General features: G+C 41.4%; 1 protein-coding gene across 5 annotated transcripts in view; it reads left to right on the forward strand.

Annotated features, from left to right (window-relative positions):
* Positions 1–5,826: 5,826 nt before the first annotated feature.
* The window catches only part of LOC119161000 (neurotrypsin), a 109,889-nt gene continuing 96,841 nt past the window's right edge, over positions 5,827–18,874 (forward strand). For 3 of the 5 annotated variants that reach the window (XM_075880174.1, XM_075880175.1, XM_075880176.1), the window contains exons 1-6: positions 5,827–5,985; positions 8,365–8,422; positions 10,589–10,774; positions 11,946–12,006; positions 18,128–18,259; positions 18,334–18,494. In XM_075880174.1, coding sequence (XP_075736289.1) covers positions 5,935–5,985; positions 8,365–8,422; positions 10,589–10,774; positions 11,946–12,006; positions 18,128–18,259; positions 18,334–18,494 — 649 coding nt within the window. In that variant the 5' untranslated portion in view covers positions 5,827–5,934. The remainder of the gene's footprint in view (positions 5,986–8,364; positions 8,423–10,588; positions 10,775–11,945; positions 12,007–18,127; positions 18,260–18,333; positions 18,495–18,874) is intronic. The other 2 variants (XM_075880173.1, XM_037413299.2) reach the window with 1 other exon arrangement.

Consider the following 18,874-nt stretch of genomic DNA (forward strand, 5'->3'; position numbering starts at 1 on the left):
AGATGCTGGACGCGTCCTGCAGAGACGTTGCGCATGCCCAACAATGGGCGTTGTGGTCCTCCTCGAGCGTCTCGGTGCCTTAAAATGCCGACGCATCTAGCATCGGGAGCTTCCTCGTCCACGTTCTGTACATTGCTGTAAATATAACCGTTTTGTTTGCTTCTGGCTACCTTTTGCCATGTCACCGTCTTGATGCTCCCTGCCCAGCGTCAGCCCTCGCGACACTGCCACCCAGAGATCGGTGGGGCCTCTTCGTAACAGCATATTCTTTAGCTATGCTGGGCTACCGTGTGAAAAGGGATAGATATGTGATGTTATTTACATAGATGTAAGCCCAGCTAGCCAACGCTGCCACTCGAATTGGTGATAGCCGGAGGTAACACCTGCAAAGGTATTTTTCATGCCGGTGCTGTCATGCCGCCAACACCTGCATGAAATTTTCTGTGGTGAACGCTCCATCACATGCCAGGGTACGATTTCTTATGTCGGTGTTGACATCTACTGTTAATCACTAGTGGTGCATACCCGTACACGACGCGCCGTGGTATGTCAAGAGTGACTGGCGGAAAGGGTTTCACGATGTATATGTGACAAAGAAGTGGTGAATCGTTTTAAGATGAACTGCCAATCCTTTCGTCTTACTCTCACGTCTTCTTGTGCTAATCATGCAATATACCAAGTTATATAGATAGATAGATAGATAGATAGATAGATAGATAGATAGATAGATAGATAGATAGATAGATAGATAGATAGATAGATAGATAGATAGATAGATAGATAGATAGATAGATAGATAGATAGATAGATAGATAGATAGATAGATAGATAGATAGATAGATAGATAGATAGATAGATAGATAGATACTATTAAACCGCATTTGATTCGCTTGGAAACGCTTCGCACTAAAAATTAGAATTCGAGCAAAATTCTAGTCAATGTACTCTCGGTGCCAGTCCACTATTGCATCGCAGAGCCCCTCCATTATTCTTGCATCTATACAGACAGACGCAAGCACTTGAAACTTTTTTCGAATTAAGAATTCGTACAGGTGATACTTTGGTGAAGTTGTCCCTCAGACAGATGTAGGTCTAATACTGAGTGACCGAGTGACAATGTGTGTTGAACTGCACCAGGTGTCACATCGCGGGAAATGCTTTCACGCCCCATGCTGAACCTTGCACGAACCGTGCCAAAATTAGTGAACATGGCTCCGGACACTGTTTTCCCAATGCATCAGCATTTTTTTATGGTGGCACAGGCTCAAAAAGCACCGTAGCAGGATGACGGTGCGCAAGTACGGCTTTTCGCTCGAAGCATTTTTGAAAGCGCTGCAATATAGTCGCGCACCAGTTCAATCTCATGATTTTGTTTCACATTTCGAAGGCATTTTCACACGCTCAAATAAATCACCACACTGTATGTATACGTTGACACACAATTGAAACACTTGTATTGAGATGATTTCTAGAACCTAACGAACCCCACTGGGGTCAAAAGTGAATGCCAAAGAGATTGTGTGATTGATCTTACGTTTGATGAAACGCTTCATATTCTAACAAGCACTGCGAAACAACAAATTGTGTTATTTATTTCAATGAGTTGGAGTTAACCACAGTAATTTTTTTAATTCCTGGTTTTTGTAACGAGAAGCACCCGGCATATACAGATGCAGAATATAAAGTCAGGTGAAGGGGTGTTTAACGCCCTAAACCCCGGCTATGTTACTGGCTGAGAGCAATGATAAAAGCTCATATCTGCGCATTCAAAGCTTGAACAGTGCATCAAAATGAAGGTGGCAGTATTGAAGTCAGTAAACAAGATCTAGAATGTTTAAGACTTCATAGCTATGCATGCTACCATGGTTCCACCAAACAAATTTTATGTGTGTTAAAGAAGTTAACTCTCACATTTTTTTGTGTTCTCGAAATATCACGTATACAGCATGCTCATCCTCTGTTTGTATTCACATCATTCCGCATACTTTTTACCGCATCTTCTCTTTTTTCCAAACTTGAGTTTAGCATCGCAGCGTTTTAAGCTGATACAGGGTGATCCAACAACGACGAAGAGCGTAACGACGAGAAACAATAGAGAGTGCCTCTCCGTTTGGAGACGCATTTGCGTGAAATAATCAAAATTGTAAAAAATGTGACAACAGAACACAATTGTCTGCCGGCTGCGTAGGCATTTAGGATTTGCTCTATAAATATACAGCGTTCAATCTGCAAACGCGGCGCAAGTGCACTTGCACATTCTTTTGAAATAGCTGTGTTTCATTCTTCCCACTGGTATTATTGTATTTGTTGTAATAGGCTTGTGAATATAGTGAATTACGTGAAAACCTACGTCAACATAAATGTTGCCATACGAAAATACATTTGCCTTTCGATTGTTACAATTGTTGAGAGAAAATGTTTAGACCGACAACTTGTACCTTTTGTGCCTGCATTTTTTAGAAAGTAGCTATACTCGGAGGACTTTGCGAGCAACGGAGCCACAAGCCAACATGAAAAAGCACAGTGGTGAATTAAACATACAGGTATATTACAAAGGCATGACAACAGCTTTACACAATTATCGCGCCGGTATTATTTATCGTAGCATAACGTGACACTTTAGTATAACAGCACATGAGTAACAAAGATCGTAAAAGAAACAAAAATATATTGGGGCAGTTTCGCACAAGTGGGGCCAAGCTTCGAGAACAGTAGAGCTTGGCAGACCTCCTGAGCATGCCAGTGAAGCCTAGCCTAGAAAGTGCCAATCAAGCCAAGATATAGCCACATGAACATGACGAGGGGCAGTTAACCATAGGAAAGCAGACTTAAGCATAGGAAAGCCATGTTGAGGCGCTCTTTCTATTTATTTATCTCTCTATTGCTTTCTATCTCATTCTCTCCTTTTCTTCCTTTGTGTCTATTTCTGTCAATTTCTCTATCTCTATTCCTTTTTCTGTGTGGTTTTCTTGGTCCCGTGCTCTCAGCAAGGCAATCATATGGTTTCCATACAATCCTTTTTCTCCTTGTGTGTCTAGAGAGCCGAGTGGTTACGACGCCTGCTTTATATCCTGAGGTACACCGGTTAGAATCCCTCTTGAGAGGAAGAACTACGTTGTTTTACTCGGCTTGCACCTCCTATCCTCTTCTATTCTCCTCTTTCTCTCTCTCAGGTAAGGCATGGCGACGTCATTGCTCGATGGAGTTTTCGCCAATGAACGAAGCTCGAGCTTTAAAAAGTTGCACTGTTTAAAATAATATTCTTACGATTATGTTCGCGACGTACGCTCCGGATGTACACTCCGGCCTGGCATGATGCTTCAATTATGGCGCTAATACAAGGAATGATTCATTCGCTTGGACACGCAAGCTCACGAGACACGAAATTAAAAATAAGGATACATTCCCCCAAAGCCTAGCTCTTTATATCCTCAAATCTTAAACCCTATATTTATGAAACTGCTCTTAGTATCTATCTATTCATTAAATCAACACGCTGAGCTAATAATTAGAGTACAAGTTCACGTGTGTCATGAAACTAACGTTCTGTACTTTTTTATGCCTGACTTCTTGCAGAACTCAGATATATGGTCAGAATCTTACAAAAACGCGGAAATTTACTGCACTTGGCGCTATGGTTTTCTACTCGCAGGGCCTCCTTCTTGAAAAGTATCAAACACTAGACCTTCTGAACGTGTGTGGAGTGAAACTTTCGACCATATATACATGTTTAGCATATGGACATCAACATTTCGAGCGTGGAAAAAGCCAAACTCGGGACTTTCGAGTATCCAGGGAATGTTAGCCACGTAGATCATCATCACCACCAACATCATCATCATCAGCAGCAGCAGCATCATCAGCATCATCATTATCATTATGACTACAGCCACTGCAGAGAGAATGCCTATCCCATGATCAGGCAATCAACCCTGTCTTGTGCTTTCTGCTGCCACAATATACCTACAAACGATTTAATCAATTACATAACTTTTTCTAATTCAACAAGTGCATAGGAGTATCACAGCGATGATTCGCATAGCATTGGGACGCCTAAAAGAGCTTTTGTTGCACTTTTTCGACATAGAAGGCTGTTGCAACGTTATCACAAAAAGAATTTGAAACCTGCCATCGTTAACTTCTAATAACCGGTTCGAGAATCGAGACTCAGCGAAATGTGTACATCCTCCCCTCCCCACCGCTTTCTTATTGTCTTTTTTATTCACGGAATACCTGTTCCTTCTTCACTCTATACAATTCGTCACTGCAACCCCCCTCCACCGCTCTCTCACACCAGCGTATTCAACGTTGCCCCTCCCCCTCCTTTGTTTGAATGAAGGAGAGGGTACAAAGCATAGACACACTAGCACTAAAGAAATCAGTTCTGTTCTAGCCTTGAGGAAGACAACTCCGCTTGTCGAAACGTCGGATCAGTACAACCCCTGTTAACCAATTTTTTTTCAGCACATTTCATGAAACTTGACGATTACCGAAAACAATGATACTCAAGCTTCTATTTTTTTATTCTCTGCAAAGGTTGGGGGTAAAAAAAGTCACCGATGCGACAGATGAAAATTTTTTTTTTTCAGTCATAGGTGTTAATTGGTGCTTTATTGTAAACTATGTCTAGGTTGTTCCTTTAGTTGCTTTTTTTTTCTAATGTTATGCATTCATTGTTTAGCGAAAAACATACTTGAACCCAAATTGTCGCTGTCAAAAGTGATACCACCGTGTCAAACATCTGATAGAGGTTAGGGACGTGTTCAGCTTTGGACTTTTATATATGCGGCTTTTCCTACCTACACATAGTTATCTTACGTTAGGACTCGCTGTTTTGCTTTTGCAGAAGTGCAATTGACTGCTGCACCCAGGCTTCTCAGTGTCACCTTTATTGTTACACGGATGAAAGGCTCCAATTCGAACGATTATTGTTCGGCAGTCTCTCGGTATGGTGACGGATGAAGTAGCGTTATCACCCGTGGTGGTAGCTCAGCAGATAAGGTGTCAAAGCGCTTAGGTCAAGGACGTGGGTTTGATTCGCAGTGCCGCATTTTGTTGGCGATGAAATGTAATGTAAGGACACTGATGTACCTATTTTAGGAGTACGTTTGAGAATTCTTGGTGGTCAAATTTAACTCTAAGAATTCTGCTAAAGTGTACATCGAATAGCTATATCGCGATTTTGACATGCGAAAGCCTGAAAACGTATCCCCTATGCCAAGCCTCAACTGCACAATATCTGCATTTCTTAAGGTTTCTTTCCTTACCAGCCCATTTCTCTGAAACATCTTTTTTTGCAAATCAGCAATGTTCTCCCTACTCAACAATCTATATCGATGATGAACCTTGTTCAACGTTGCAAGTTTAAAAACACTGATCGTATTTTTAATAATGTACTTTTCTCGCAACATTCCGGTTGCGCAGCACATTCACTGGTAATGTTCCAGCCCGTGTCGCAAGCTGTTGCAGCGACCATCCACACGCCACCCTCACTTCCACTCCGCCGCATACCAATGCGGTGCAGTAAAAAAAAAACGCTTGTTATCGTTATCGGGTCGCCTTCGGAATGACGTTGTATACCAAATAACTATGCTGAGATACCATTTGCATCAACAGACTGATGAGACTTGTAATCCAACCCGAGCGATTAAGTTCTGACTCGGCAAACAGGCCAGGCTTCAGAGGCGCGCTTTCGTCATATTCGTATTTTGTTTGAGTCAGACGGAAACGTGCTATCCGCACGCTTGGCGTATCATTTTGCCTCGGCGAAGCAAAGACCGCGAGTGAGAAGCGATAAACATACGCCTAGGTTGCAGAAAGCGCCTAAAGCTATCTTTGCGTAAAGCGCGGCTTATAAGGAAACAGCCCATTGAAGGTGGCAGGTACGACCACACTTCTTTAAATCGAGGACGTGCGTTCGTATCCCCTGCTGTTATGCTTTTGACGAAATGGATTACACTTGTGATGATTCTGCTGGGCAAAAACGTAAGTCATAAATATCGCCATGATTTAGCATGCGCAGTGCGCAACCGAATACATACGGATGGTCAAGCATAGGCTCAGTATTTCCTAGAATGAATTATTGGATGCTTTAAAGCTTATTGTTTGCATCGCTTCGTCGGTAATCTAATTACGGGGTTTTACATGCCCAAACCTCGATATAATTACGGTGTGTTGTACTGAGGGATTCCCGATTAATTTCATCCCTTAGTGTTCTTTACCGTCTACGTATATGGGCGTGCAAATCTAAGTATATTCTATGCAAAACTGAATAATTTTGTGCAATACTGAGAGTAAGCTACTTGATGTATAATTATTCGTGTATTTCAAATTTTTTTCTGATGTATTAATAATCTATTGGCGGTTTTCCCGCACAAGTTAACATCTGCGGCATTTACCGATTCTGATTGATGATTGATGTGTGAGGTTCCAAAACCCCCATATGATTATGAGAGTCACCGTAGTGGAGGGCTCCGGAAATTTCGACCACCTGGGGCTCTTTAACGTGCACCCAAATCTGAGCACTTGGGCCTACAACATTTCCGCCTCCATCGGAAATGCAGCCGCCGCTGCTGGCATTTGATCCCGCGCCCTGCGGGTCAGCAGCCGAGTACCTTAGCCACTAGACCACCGCGGCGGGGCGATTTACACATTCTGTGCACAGTGTCGCAATATTCTTGAATATGGTCTCCTTCATTCATCAAATCGCGTGTTATTCTGCCATATCTGGCCGCTTTCCCACGGGAAGTATTTCCCATAGTCGTTCTACCTTGATTGATATTAACACATGGAACTTCAGTTGCTTCGGTGTCCTGTTCAACTTTTATTTCACTTGAAGTTGGATGACTTATCGTCGAACTGTACAGTGCGGGACAGAAGCCGTCTGCAACATTCAATATTTCATCGAAATTGCTCATAACACTGGGCCGCTTTTCTTTTAGAGCGTTCATTTAGGTCCTTCCCACGCGCAGTGTCTTTTGCTGTGATGCCCCCACCTCTCTTTCTTTGACGTAGTACGTACGTCTGCCCCCAAGATAAGTGACCAAGTTTTCACCAAAAATGAAAGTCTTAATGAAGAAATGACAGCAAATCAAGGTCACTACCGCAAAAGATAAAAAAATTGCTTAGATTTATAAACTGATGAACAATCAGAAGTTTGAACATATGGAGTTATAAAGTAAAATATGTGACTGATGGCGCCCGTTGATTGCAAAGTTCGATAAATGTCTAATAGTAATAGATCTAACAGTATGTCAGGAATAAGGAGTGAGTGGCATCTCTTTTTACAAAATGCTTTTCAGACATTTATAGAGAAAGTACTTTCTTTCTTCGCAAAATGAGCGCTTAGGTGAAACAAGGTCGTCGTAGCAAGCTGACTGCGCGCCCTTTATTTATACACTTCCCGATATCCTTCATAATAACGCTGTATTTATCCAATATGAAATAGCGCAAGAGTGCAGTGAACCTTTTAGTTCATAATATGCAAGAATCGTGTTAGATAGTATAGAAATGATGCGTAGTTTGCCAGCGGTAAATAACCCTTACCAATTTGCTAACAAAAGGTTCCGGAAATCATTCCTTTGCCGTTCCTTCAACAAAAAATTTATTGCTTAAGAAGTGTGTTAATCACAGCATATTTACTCAAGTTTACAACAAAATTATGTTGTTTTCTCGTTATAATTCATGAAGGCGTTTGATGATAGTGACGTTATTCATTAGGAATTTATTTATTTTATTAATTATTCAAAGCAGGACACTACAATAGGTTCGTCACTAGTAAAGAGTCACAAAATACGTACGTCAGAGTGCTATGACTTAAGTAGCACTCAGAATGTTTCTTTATTTAATTTTGCAGCGAGTAACAGTGCGACTCAAGACGGTCAAATACCTAAACTTATTACGACGCCAAAACAGCTGGCCCTTTCAGTGTTGTAAATATCCACCATTGTCCGCCCATCTTATTCTTCTCATCGCAAAAGTGGCCTCTGTCAAATTCTTTATTTTTCAACGTTGAAACGAGACAAAAGCTATGAGTTCTCGAAGGTCTGGTGAGATTTTAATGATAAATGTGTCTGGTTCTTCACAAAAGCAGGACTTCGACGTTGCAACTGCTTTTAACGAGAGACTTTCCTCTGTACTTAGCGTGTGCTTAAAAAACTTGGTGTAGTATGTATTCACATCTGTTCAATTCTCGAAACGTTTTGCATTCAACATTATTCTCTCTTTCTTTGAAGTGGACACTCACCATCCTTTTTAAATAACGATTGCTACCAATTATCACTACCCCATACCACATGCGACATATTCTCGAGTCTGTTATTTTCTGCAGGTAATTATTTCTGCGCGCGTCTCTCTTGGTTTCAGAATTGCGACGGATGGACAACAAATTTAGCTCCTTTTTTCGGCCGTCCAAGCCAAAGCGGTAGGTACAAAATGTGTTGAAGATTGGGCAAGTTGGTTCGTCGTACTTGAACTGGTATAGCGCATTACGGGGAAGAAAAAACGGCCGAGCAGACCGACACAAGAGGACAGAGCGCTAACGTTAGCGCTCTGTCCTCTTGTGTCGGTCTGCTTGGCTGTTTCTTCTTCCCCGTAATGCGCTATACCATTTCCGGTACAAAATGGTCCTAAGTGGCAAAGAACTGTGGAAGTGGCTTCACCGAGAACAAAAAAGATTTTCTGATTCCTTGTCGGGAGCACGTGAAGACCGTTTGATAACATATTGATGGTTAATCTCACAATGGAGCTCAATTGAGCTAGTTGGTTTTTTATTATTCTATAAAATAACAGCGAAAAAAAAACGACAAATGTACGCACAGAGACAAACGAGTGTTGTTATTTTGCGACACTGTATCTCGTTTCAATATTGACAGAAGGTTCACCTAATAGTTATAGCCAAATGTATTTAATTGATAGTGGGAACGTTTATAAACAGTGCATGAAAACGCCTGTGTCAATCACACCTTGCTTACGTTATCTCTTGGTCCAGATCTCTTTGTACTTGTCATTCGTGCCCTCAAACTTGATATGCATGTCACAGTTATTCAGAACAGAGGCGCCAAATTATTGGAGCACCAAGGAACTTTTCGTGAGCTAGCTTGTAGTGAGTCAGTAGGTGTAAGTTTTAGATGAGGGTTTTCGCACTTACTGTTTGCCTCTTGTGCTGACAGCGTAACGACAATATAAAGTGCTAAATACGTTGAATAATAATCAAAGCGTGACACATGAAGTGTCTGCAGAGCACGTATTTTGAGAAAACGAGATGACAAGAAATAGTTTTACTAAACTCGCTCGTAATCTCCAGAAGTTGTTCGTCTGACAATATTGTCATCATCCCTCCACAAGGTGATACTTCACCAACCCCCGTCACGCTACGCCTATCAGCCTACGTTCGACTACGCATCTTGAGCAGTGGCTATCTATCGCAAGATTTATGTATTATTCGCGAGGTGAGAGAACGTGGTGAATTAAAAAGTAATCAATTGTTAATAATGTTGTCAGTTAGACCATCTTGCTACGCTATTGTTTCAATGGGTACCGCAATGTTGGTCGCAGCAAAGCCCTTCAGCTAAATTTTTGCTTTTCTAATAAATCTGAGTACTATACTAACGGGTGCGACGCACTGCCCCTGCGCTCTTCGTTCTTCATCTTTGTGCAATAGTGTCGACGCTATTTCTTTGGGGAGTCAGAACGTCCCAGGCGTCTATTCTAAAAAAAGTTTCGATATCTGCAGCTCTCTGTTAACGTGGTCGTTCTTTCCCGTATGCGCTGGCTGGTTATTCCCTTAGATGACAGCGATTTATTTAGGAAGCAGTGAAAAACCAAAGTGCGAAAACGAAGACGAAGAATAGAAAGAAAAACAAATGAAGTTTTTTATTATTCTGTAGGAATGCTTTACTGAAATGTCAAGGTCTTTTTTCTTCGCGCTTGCAATGTTATCATGGTTTTGTGCTGCAACATTAACACAAGTCCTGATTGCTTCTAAGATTCCATGGTCATTGTCTGGTGAGGCTCTAAACATTCGGTTCATGCACATACCCCAACTGCTTCAGACATAGTGTCCCTACTAACTTTCCAAATATGTCGGCTTTTTGACGCAAGAGTTCTTGTGCTCATTCATAGTTTATTTCTTTATAAAATGTTATTTTTTACTTGGATGATTCTTATTTTTTAATAAGTGGGTTCAGCCACGTTCCTTCGTTTTTTAGTAAACTCTTCGTCGTCGCAGATTTTTCGTGGTTGTTTGTTTATTCGTTTGTTCCCTATGGTAATGTTTATTCAATGTCAATCAGCACGATTCATCATTTTCCTAAAAAAACCTACCCAATGTGACCAAACGCTTTGCGCGTGCTCTCGGATGAATTAGCGACACGTAACGCAGCCGCAAGTTGTCCCTCTTTTCCTTGTCGCAATTTGGCTTTGTCATTGCAGCCTTTCATTGTGCATAAATGGTAAAACTGGTCTTTTACTTCGTACCATGTCACTGTCACAATGATTTCCTGTTTTTATTGCACTATATATATAAATATATATATATATATATATATATATTGAATGCACCAACGCCTCATTGACTTACAATGAACAGATGTCACTCGGAGCCGACATCCCCACCATCCACCTGCGGTCTTTCCACCGCATCACAGCCCGCTTGCGGCTGGTCGGCCTTCGTGGTTTACCCAGTGGTTTGACCACAGGCATGCTGAGGAGGCCAAGTCGCTGCAGACGATTTCTCGCCCTCCAATGAGTCCCACTGGTAGTCTTGCCGCAAAAGGTGATGCACTTTGTGCACTACATCTGAGCACTGCGTGAATTTAATGCACTGAATATTTGAGCATCTATGAGTGCGGAGTGATTTAGAGGTCCAAGCTGTCGTATGCTATCGTACGCTGTAGTCGTCGCTTAGCGTAGCGCAGATAAAAGAAGATATATTGTAGTCAGCCAAAACACATTGAGCGTGCACGCGGCACAGGGAAGTCTTCTTTGTCTTGTTCTTCGAGTGACTTGGTATTGGTATTCGAGCACTATATACATATAGCATAATCAAGTGTAGCACATTGACAGCGCACTCGCGGCAAGGAGATGTCTTCTTGCTCTTGCTTTTCGAGCATCTTCACTGTGATGTAATGTATGGACATTACTACTATGTTAAACGAAACATAAAAACGTGAACCACGTAATAAAATGAATAACAAGAAATAAAGCGGGAAAGACATAGAAAGAAGGAAAAAGAGAAAAAGAAAGCAAAAGAGGACAAAAAGAGGAAGAAAAAAAAACAGAAAACAGGTGAAAAAGACAGAAGGCTTCTCAGGTCCGCATTTCTTGCAGGCTTGACACCACTATAGGGCAAAGTTGCATTTTGTTTCTCGCTTTCATTTTTTTTAGAAACATGCTGAATACGCCTACTGTTACGCACGTGCTAAATACGCTTACTGTAAAAACTCACGGGTCCTAAAAAGTGTGGAAAAGTAAGCGTTGGGTTGCACGAGGCAAATGCGAGGACGTAACCGCGACCAACCGATTAATAGTGAAATTGTGCGAGGCCAGTGCACAATGCAGCTTGTCATTATGACACAATAATAATCCTACCCGCGACGTCGGCTTTATCGTAACATCACCGGTTCGAACTTATTCGTGTGTGTTCCGTTGGGTGAGCGGTTAGCTCCGCAATATATAAAATTAATGCGTGACACTGTAGATACTATGCAGAAACTATGTATGACACTATGTAAATGAGTATTGGCCTCGGTTCTATTATGCACGTCATACATTTGTTGGGGAGTTTCTTGTTCTCAATAGTGAAATCTCTATAGCATAATTTTAATGTGATCTACCTGACACAAAATTGCTGTACAAGCATAGGAGCAATGGTCCTGATGATGGGGTTAGAACAGCTCGACGGCATGACATCCATAATATTCTGATTTTTCTTCTTGCTCTTACAGCTCGGCGAGGTAACACACCTCTACCAAGCACGAGCTTGCCCACTTCGAATCATACCATACGGTGAGTATAGTTGATTGAATTAAGCACCTCTGGTATTGTTAATAAGCTAACGTTCTAAATTACTGCTCAGTTAGCTACGGAAAAGCAGAACATACGATTACTTCGGGGGGAGAAGGCGGATTCACATTCCTTGATATCGTCAGAGACGTGTTTTCATTCGTGTATATCGCCACGTACACAGCCTAGAGCACTACATGGGCCCGGGCAGGCCCAAAAGCCGGGGCCGGGTCGGGACGGGTAAGGTACTGTTAGATCGGGCCCAGACCAGCCTCGGGCCTATGACCTTCGGGCTCGGGTAGGGCCCGGGCCTTAGTCAGGCCTGTATTAGGCCCGGGTCTTATACAGGGTATTTCAAGAAATGAGTCCAATATTATTGAACAACTACAAAAAAGAGGAATCTGCCATCTACCATCCGTGTTCCTTTTACTTTGGCAGAAGGCATCTTCGGATGTGTACAAACAATATTTATGACAATAATTAGATAAATTTAAACAATTCATTGTTCGAAAAATTTAAAGCAGTTAACTTTTCATTCAGGGTGTTTTCGAAGTGAATGGCATATGCGCTGTCTGGTGCGTCGGCTTCGGTTTCGCCAGCTACATTAGCCACATTTCATCACTAAGTGGTGAATACCACTTGCCGCCTTAACGAAATTTCGAGATAGCTATAGACAATTTGCAGGAAGAACTTTAATTCATCCATTTCACTCGACCAGCTATCTCGACTGGTTAAAAGTTAATTATTTTAGTTACTGTAATTACTGCCGTAATCATTGTTTTAACACATCTGGCGATGCATTCTCCCAAAGTAAAGGGAATAGCGCATGTCGAACGCAGATGACTCTTTTTTGTAATTTTCAAATAATATCGTACCCATTTCTTGAAAAACCTAGTATATCAGTATAATGGCATGTTTGCGCTGTTCGGCTTTGTTGTTTTGTGGGGTTTATCATCCTGAAGTGGCCCAGGTTACGTAAGGTGCCGTTGAGGGCTTCGGCTAATTTATACCAGATGGAGTGCATTGGCATACACTGAAATCGGAAAATACATGGTGTCTGGCATTTGGCTCCATCGTTATGCCACAAGTTTTTTTTTAAGAAATGCGTATTATATGTTTTCACTACTATTTGCATACCCTAAACAAAGATTTGCCAGGTGGTACTGTTGCAACACCATCGGTACACGGCTAGTGTTATAATACTGTAAATATGTTCGTGCTGCAACTAGGAAAAAATTTCGAGTATTCAGATGGATTCACATGCTCACCAAGCCTTTCTACGCCTGCGTTTTTTGTGGACTCTTCAACGTGACTTGTGTCATGAATAACTAATGAGTTGTTGTTGGTGCACTTTGACTGCGAGACGTGAAGTGACTTTTATGACCGGAGCGTTAATCGATGGAAACATGCTAATTTTGTGATAGCAAGGCCGTTGCAAATATTTAGCACTTGGTAATCATCCAAATATGTTAAAAATTTAACTGGAATGTCCATAATATGAACAAGTTTTGTTTATTTTTACGAACACTGTGTTTTTCGTATTTAGACAGTAATTCATAAGCGTCCTCATATGTTGAAACGCAAGTGTTTTTATGGCGCTCAAACACGTGCAAGCACTCCCACGGGGGAAGTACGTAAAAGCTCTATGTAGGAAAACTCATGATTATGATTTTGATTTGCTGCTGTACACCTTGAAACAGAGGGACGGGGTGTATAAGCACTGGTGCATTGGCATCATTTACCGGATAAATGTGCGACGGTTCCTGCGGCACCTGAAGTTCAGAAATTTCGCATCCCTTCAAAGTTCTCTCTCTAATTTCGGCCGTCTTTTGGACATTAACGGATGTGTAAGACACATCAAAGCTGGAAACATTATGGCAGTTGTGAAATAAAGCTGCTTTTATAGATCGATACTTTCACACTAAGTTTCTCGTTTTTTATATAAAAACATGCAAATAAAAAGTCCATTTTATTTGTGTCGAACGTGTTTCGTCTTACTGAGAAATCAGTCAGCTTAACTTTCGCTTCTTCAGAAAACAGGAAAAGATTTTTTTTTTAATTACCGAAATTTTATAGCAACATTGGCCAAGCGGCCAGTGGAACTGAAAAAAAGGCACGAGCGCATTGCGCATGCCTGCTAAGAGGGAAAGTAGGGCTTCCTCGGCAACCCTCCTCCTAACAATCTTTCTTCCTTTCTCTCTTTTGGGGACCTCACCAGTGATGTTACGAAAGTTTTTTTTTCTTCATGATTTATTTCTATTAGGATGCCCTGCAACCGCCAGTGGTAAAAGTGGTTCTTCCGCCGCAGGGAGCGGGTACATGCAAGGTATATGGAGTTTCCGCCCCATGGTAGTCCAGTCAGAATTATCTAAAGCATATTTTAATTGCATGTCGTAATATATGACGCTTGCAAAAGTCTTGTCACATTTGCTCGATGACGCCGGCTTGCAAGCAATTTATGTAGATTCAAACTACAAATGCCTGCCATTTTTCCCCAAATTATGAGTGTAGTATATTTTGTAGCCATTCTATGAAATAAAAAAAACATTTTGTAGTAAGATCTGCGTAAATAATAAAGACCAATTACATTTTATTTACCGTCAATTATTTCCTGGAAGTGTTACGGGTGCCATTACCCGAAAGTACACAGAATATACCAGTTAAATTTATGGCCTTCAAAAACGTTCTCAAGACAGTTTAGAAAACATCTTGTTTTCAACAAGTATCGTCCCAGGTACCGAATACCGGATGGTGTCTTGTTTGTGCTCCAGGCATGAAACGCTGTAACGGGCCGGGCTAGGTCAAGCCGGGTCCACACCTTTCGGGCCCGGGCCGGGTACAGGCCGTATTTAAAAACAGAAGACTGGGCTCGAGCGGGCCAGAGCATGAATTTTTCGGGCCGGGTCAGGCTCGGGCCGGAAAAATCGACCCGTGCAGTGCTCTAACACAGCCTAATAAAACAGGCATTGAAGTGAAGGAACGTATAGGGGACACCACTTGTATGTTTCAACTGTAGTATAGTAATCATAACAAAAATGAATAGGAAATAAACTCAACTGCCACAGCTAGAGGAACCAAACGTACAACTTTCAAATTACTCGCCTGGTACTCTACCAATTAAATTAAAATGGTGATCGCTTTCCCGTCCACATTATTGGGTATGCAATCCTTGGAGTGTTAGCCAGCCCTGCCCACCGTGGCGGCGAGTGTGCTAAACCCTTGTTACCAGCTGGCGTCACCTAGCACATGCTCCAATTATGAGCTCAAAGTTGACCAATATTCTTTCTACACCACCTAATGCACGAAGCCGGCAAGAACGAGAAAATTTCGAGGGCGCATTAATGAAAATGAGCATTAACATTGTGTCGAGCATAGAGACGAGGCCTCACAATTATATTTCTTCATTCATACAAAGCGATGGTCTCGATCCAGCAGACTCGGTACCTTCGCCTAGCATGCCACGTCAGCTGTCCACTCTTTAAGAGGTCACGAGCTGCTGCCCCCCCCCCCCCCCCAAAAAAAGAGTATTCCTGACTTGGTAGGAGTATCGCGCGAGTGATCCGAAGGTTGCAGATTCGGTGCCTGCCGGCTGCAAGTTGTCCTTTCGTGCACTTTTCTTAAAATCTATATTCTAATTACCAGTCTATGCTAAGAACAGCTCAATGAGCATGCCCTACATTTTGTCTTTATTATCTGCTGAACAGTGTGCTAAACATGGTAACAAGCCCTTCTTTAATTTATACTAGTTTCTTCTTTTCTCTTACTTCATTTATGCTAGAGTTAAAACATACAAGTAATGTGGCCTACATCTTTCTTAGCTTCATTACCTATTGTTTACTTTTGGTTGTAGCTAACGAAACAACACGTGCTTTCATCAATTTCCTCTCTCTTTTTTTCACATTTATAGCCCCTGCTTGGTCATAAAAAGCGAAAAAATGACAGTGTGCAGGCATTCGCAGCAACAGCGTTTGTGCAGTCTGGAGAATTTTTCTGAATAATATTACCTTTAGCGGAAACAATAAATACAAATGCCCAGAAGTAATTTCCTTCGCAACTTTCAGACAAATGTTTTTGCGTGTAAAAAAACAGTGAAGGTGAGTAGCCGGCGTCAAATCACACTCCGGGAGACATGCACAGAGAATTCCAGTCTAGCATATTTGACGCCTCAGGCTGAAAAAGGAGCAGAGAAAAGGACGGCCACTCTCTAACTAATTAACACATCTCTACATATGGGGTCATATGGACGACAAAAACACGGGAAACGCGCAAAAGTCATTGCAATCACTTTTTTGTGGTATTTCAGCAGCTATGACGTTCAATTCATGAGCACGAGGTCATGCATGGGTTCAATTCTGGGCAAAAGTGGGCATATCAATGGTTGTGAAATTCGGGTGAAAGCTGTGTAGTTGAGGTTGTCTACACACTGAAGAACCTGAGGTCATCTTGTAATTGAGGTAATTGGTAATTTTGTACATAAAAATACAGTATTCACTTCGTTAAAGCTCCGCGTTTAATGAAGCACTACAAGAGAGCACATGCTCGAGTAGCTTAGCCCTGAAGACTACATAGAAACGCAAACAAGAAGTTGAAGTCATTGATCTGCGATTGTTATTTTGTAAACAAAGTATGTTTGACCAAGCTGCGAGCAAATTAGGTGTCCTAGTAGCTTTATTGACGAAATTTAGTTAAACTGCCCCGTGACAAGCGTCACAGCCGGGGACTATATCGTATACGCTCATAGGCTGCAATTGTGGGAAGTACATGTTCAGTTCGATAGCGCAAAAGAACGCTGTCCGCAGCGACGTCGCGTCATCGGTTACGATGCTTGGCTGCTAACCCGAAAGTTGAGGGTTCCATCCTGGCCACGGATGCCACACTTCGGTAGACGTGAAATTCTAGATGCCCGTGTGTGCTGTGCGACGCCAGCGCACGTTGACGAACAACAGATGGCGTAAATTTTTTAAGTCCTTCTCTACGGTGTCTCACATAACCCTATCAGTGTTTTGAGAGAGGAAACATAATAATAATAATAATAATAATAATAATAATAATAATAATAATAATAATAATAATAATAATAATAATAATAATAATAATAATAATAATATTAATAATAATAATAGTAATAATAATAATATAATAATAATATAATTTGTGTTATTATTATTATTATTATTATTATTATTATTATTATTATTATTATTATTATTATTATTATTATTATTATTATTATTATTATTATTATTATTATTATTATTATTATTATTATTATTATTATTATTATTATTATTATTATTGTTGTTGTTGTTGTTGTTGTTGTTGTTGTTGTTGTTGTTGTTGTTGTTGTTGTGGTTGTTGTTGTTGTTGTTAAAGAACTCGTTCGCAAAAATTCTAGCTTCGGCGTCAATAGTTATGAGCAAAAAATTATCATCCTGTGCGATAATAAAAAATTGATAAAGATGCAAAAAAATAAATAATAAAAGTGTCCGAACATGGGTGAGCATCAAACTCAGCCCGTGTACGTGGCAAGCAGAAGTTCTACCACAAAGGCGCGAGATTTGTTGCTACAGCTTTGGAAAAAGAAAATACGCGAAAGACATGTAGTTGTGGGACTCTTCTTAACGCATCACATATGGTGTGTGAGAAGTATAGAATAGCACCATGTGTCAAAAGATATGCATAGAATCACGAGCAGGGGTTTGAAAAGCGCACCAATACAAACCACTCAGACATATATAATTATCATCACCAGCAGAACTGTCAACAAAGTAAGCAGCTGCGCAGGCTCACGTGTTGCCCTACGAACGTGTAGTGGGTCACTCACTGATTAACAAAAAAAATCATTATTATGATGTAGTGGGCATTTAACAAGTGTGCTGGCAATAGGCATTGAATGATACTTTGTAACAGTAAGTGTTACGCACACAGCCATGTGTTTCCCCATTGAGGTGCGCACCGATACAGGTCAGCATTGCAGGTCAGTAATTCCGAATATAATGCGCCCGAAGCCCGATTACGCTATTGTGACGTCCTGTTGAAGGCGAAGCTCAAGCATTCTCGAATGGTTTAAGCCACTGTAGCCCAGTTTTTTTTTTCCTCACCAATTTTTGTTTTCGTTTTGAAGCCTTCGAGGAGGAAGGTTGCCGCACGAGGGCTTCCTGGAGGTGAAAATCGCAGGGAAGTGGCAGTCGCTGTGTGGTGACGCGTGGAACCAACGACTGACAGCAATGGCGTGCACCGAAATGGGCTTCAACAGGTGAGTTTTTACCACGAGCAAGCGCAGTGAGGTGCCACCGTTTTTCATTACATTTACCTTTTTTTTTCCTCAAGAGGCGGAGAATACGTACAAAGGAAATATCCCTGGCTGACAGCTCGACATGGTTTTGACGTGGACTGCCCGAAGGAGGTGACCAATATGGCACACTGCACCATTAGAAGAACTATGTGCACCAGCATGCGGAGAATCAGGCTTTCCTGTAATCGCGATCCCGGTAGGACCTCCTTTTATGAAGCGTCCTTACAAGCAAAATCACTCAGCATTCGGCCAGTGAACAATGTGTCTAGGTATCAGCTAGCATCGCTACAACAGAAATGTTTGCTTGGAGCCATAGGTTAGAAAAATCACTCATGAGCCGATTCACGCAGTCTCACTTAGACTCATATCGAGCAGTGAGCCTGAGTCTGAAGTAGTTCGGGTAACATTTTCATGAATTTTTGTCTGAGTGAGTTCGATGAAGATTGAGCTCGAGTCAGTCCAATCCAGAAAAATTTTCTTGAGTATGAGTGCGAATAAGCCCTAAGGGCAAAATAATGTTACGTAAAAAATAACACGAGGGGTGTCTACTTAGAATCTGTATTGACACTGATGCGT

The sequence above is a fragment of the Rhipicephalus microplus genome, chromosome X, assembly GCF_043290135.1.
Source record: "Rhipicephalus microplus isolate Deutch F79 chromosome X, USDA_Rmic, whole genome shotgun sequence".
NCBI classification, from domain to species: Eukaryota; Metazoa; Arthropoda; class Arachnida; order Ixodida; family Ixodidae; genus Rhipicephalus; species Rhipicephalus microplus.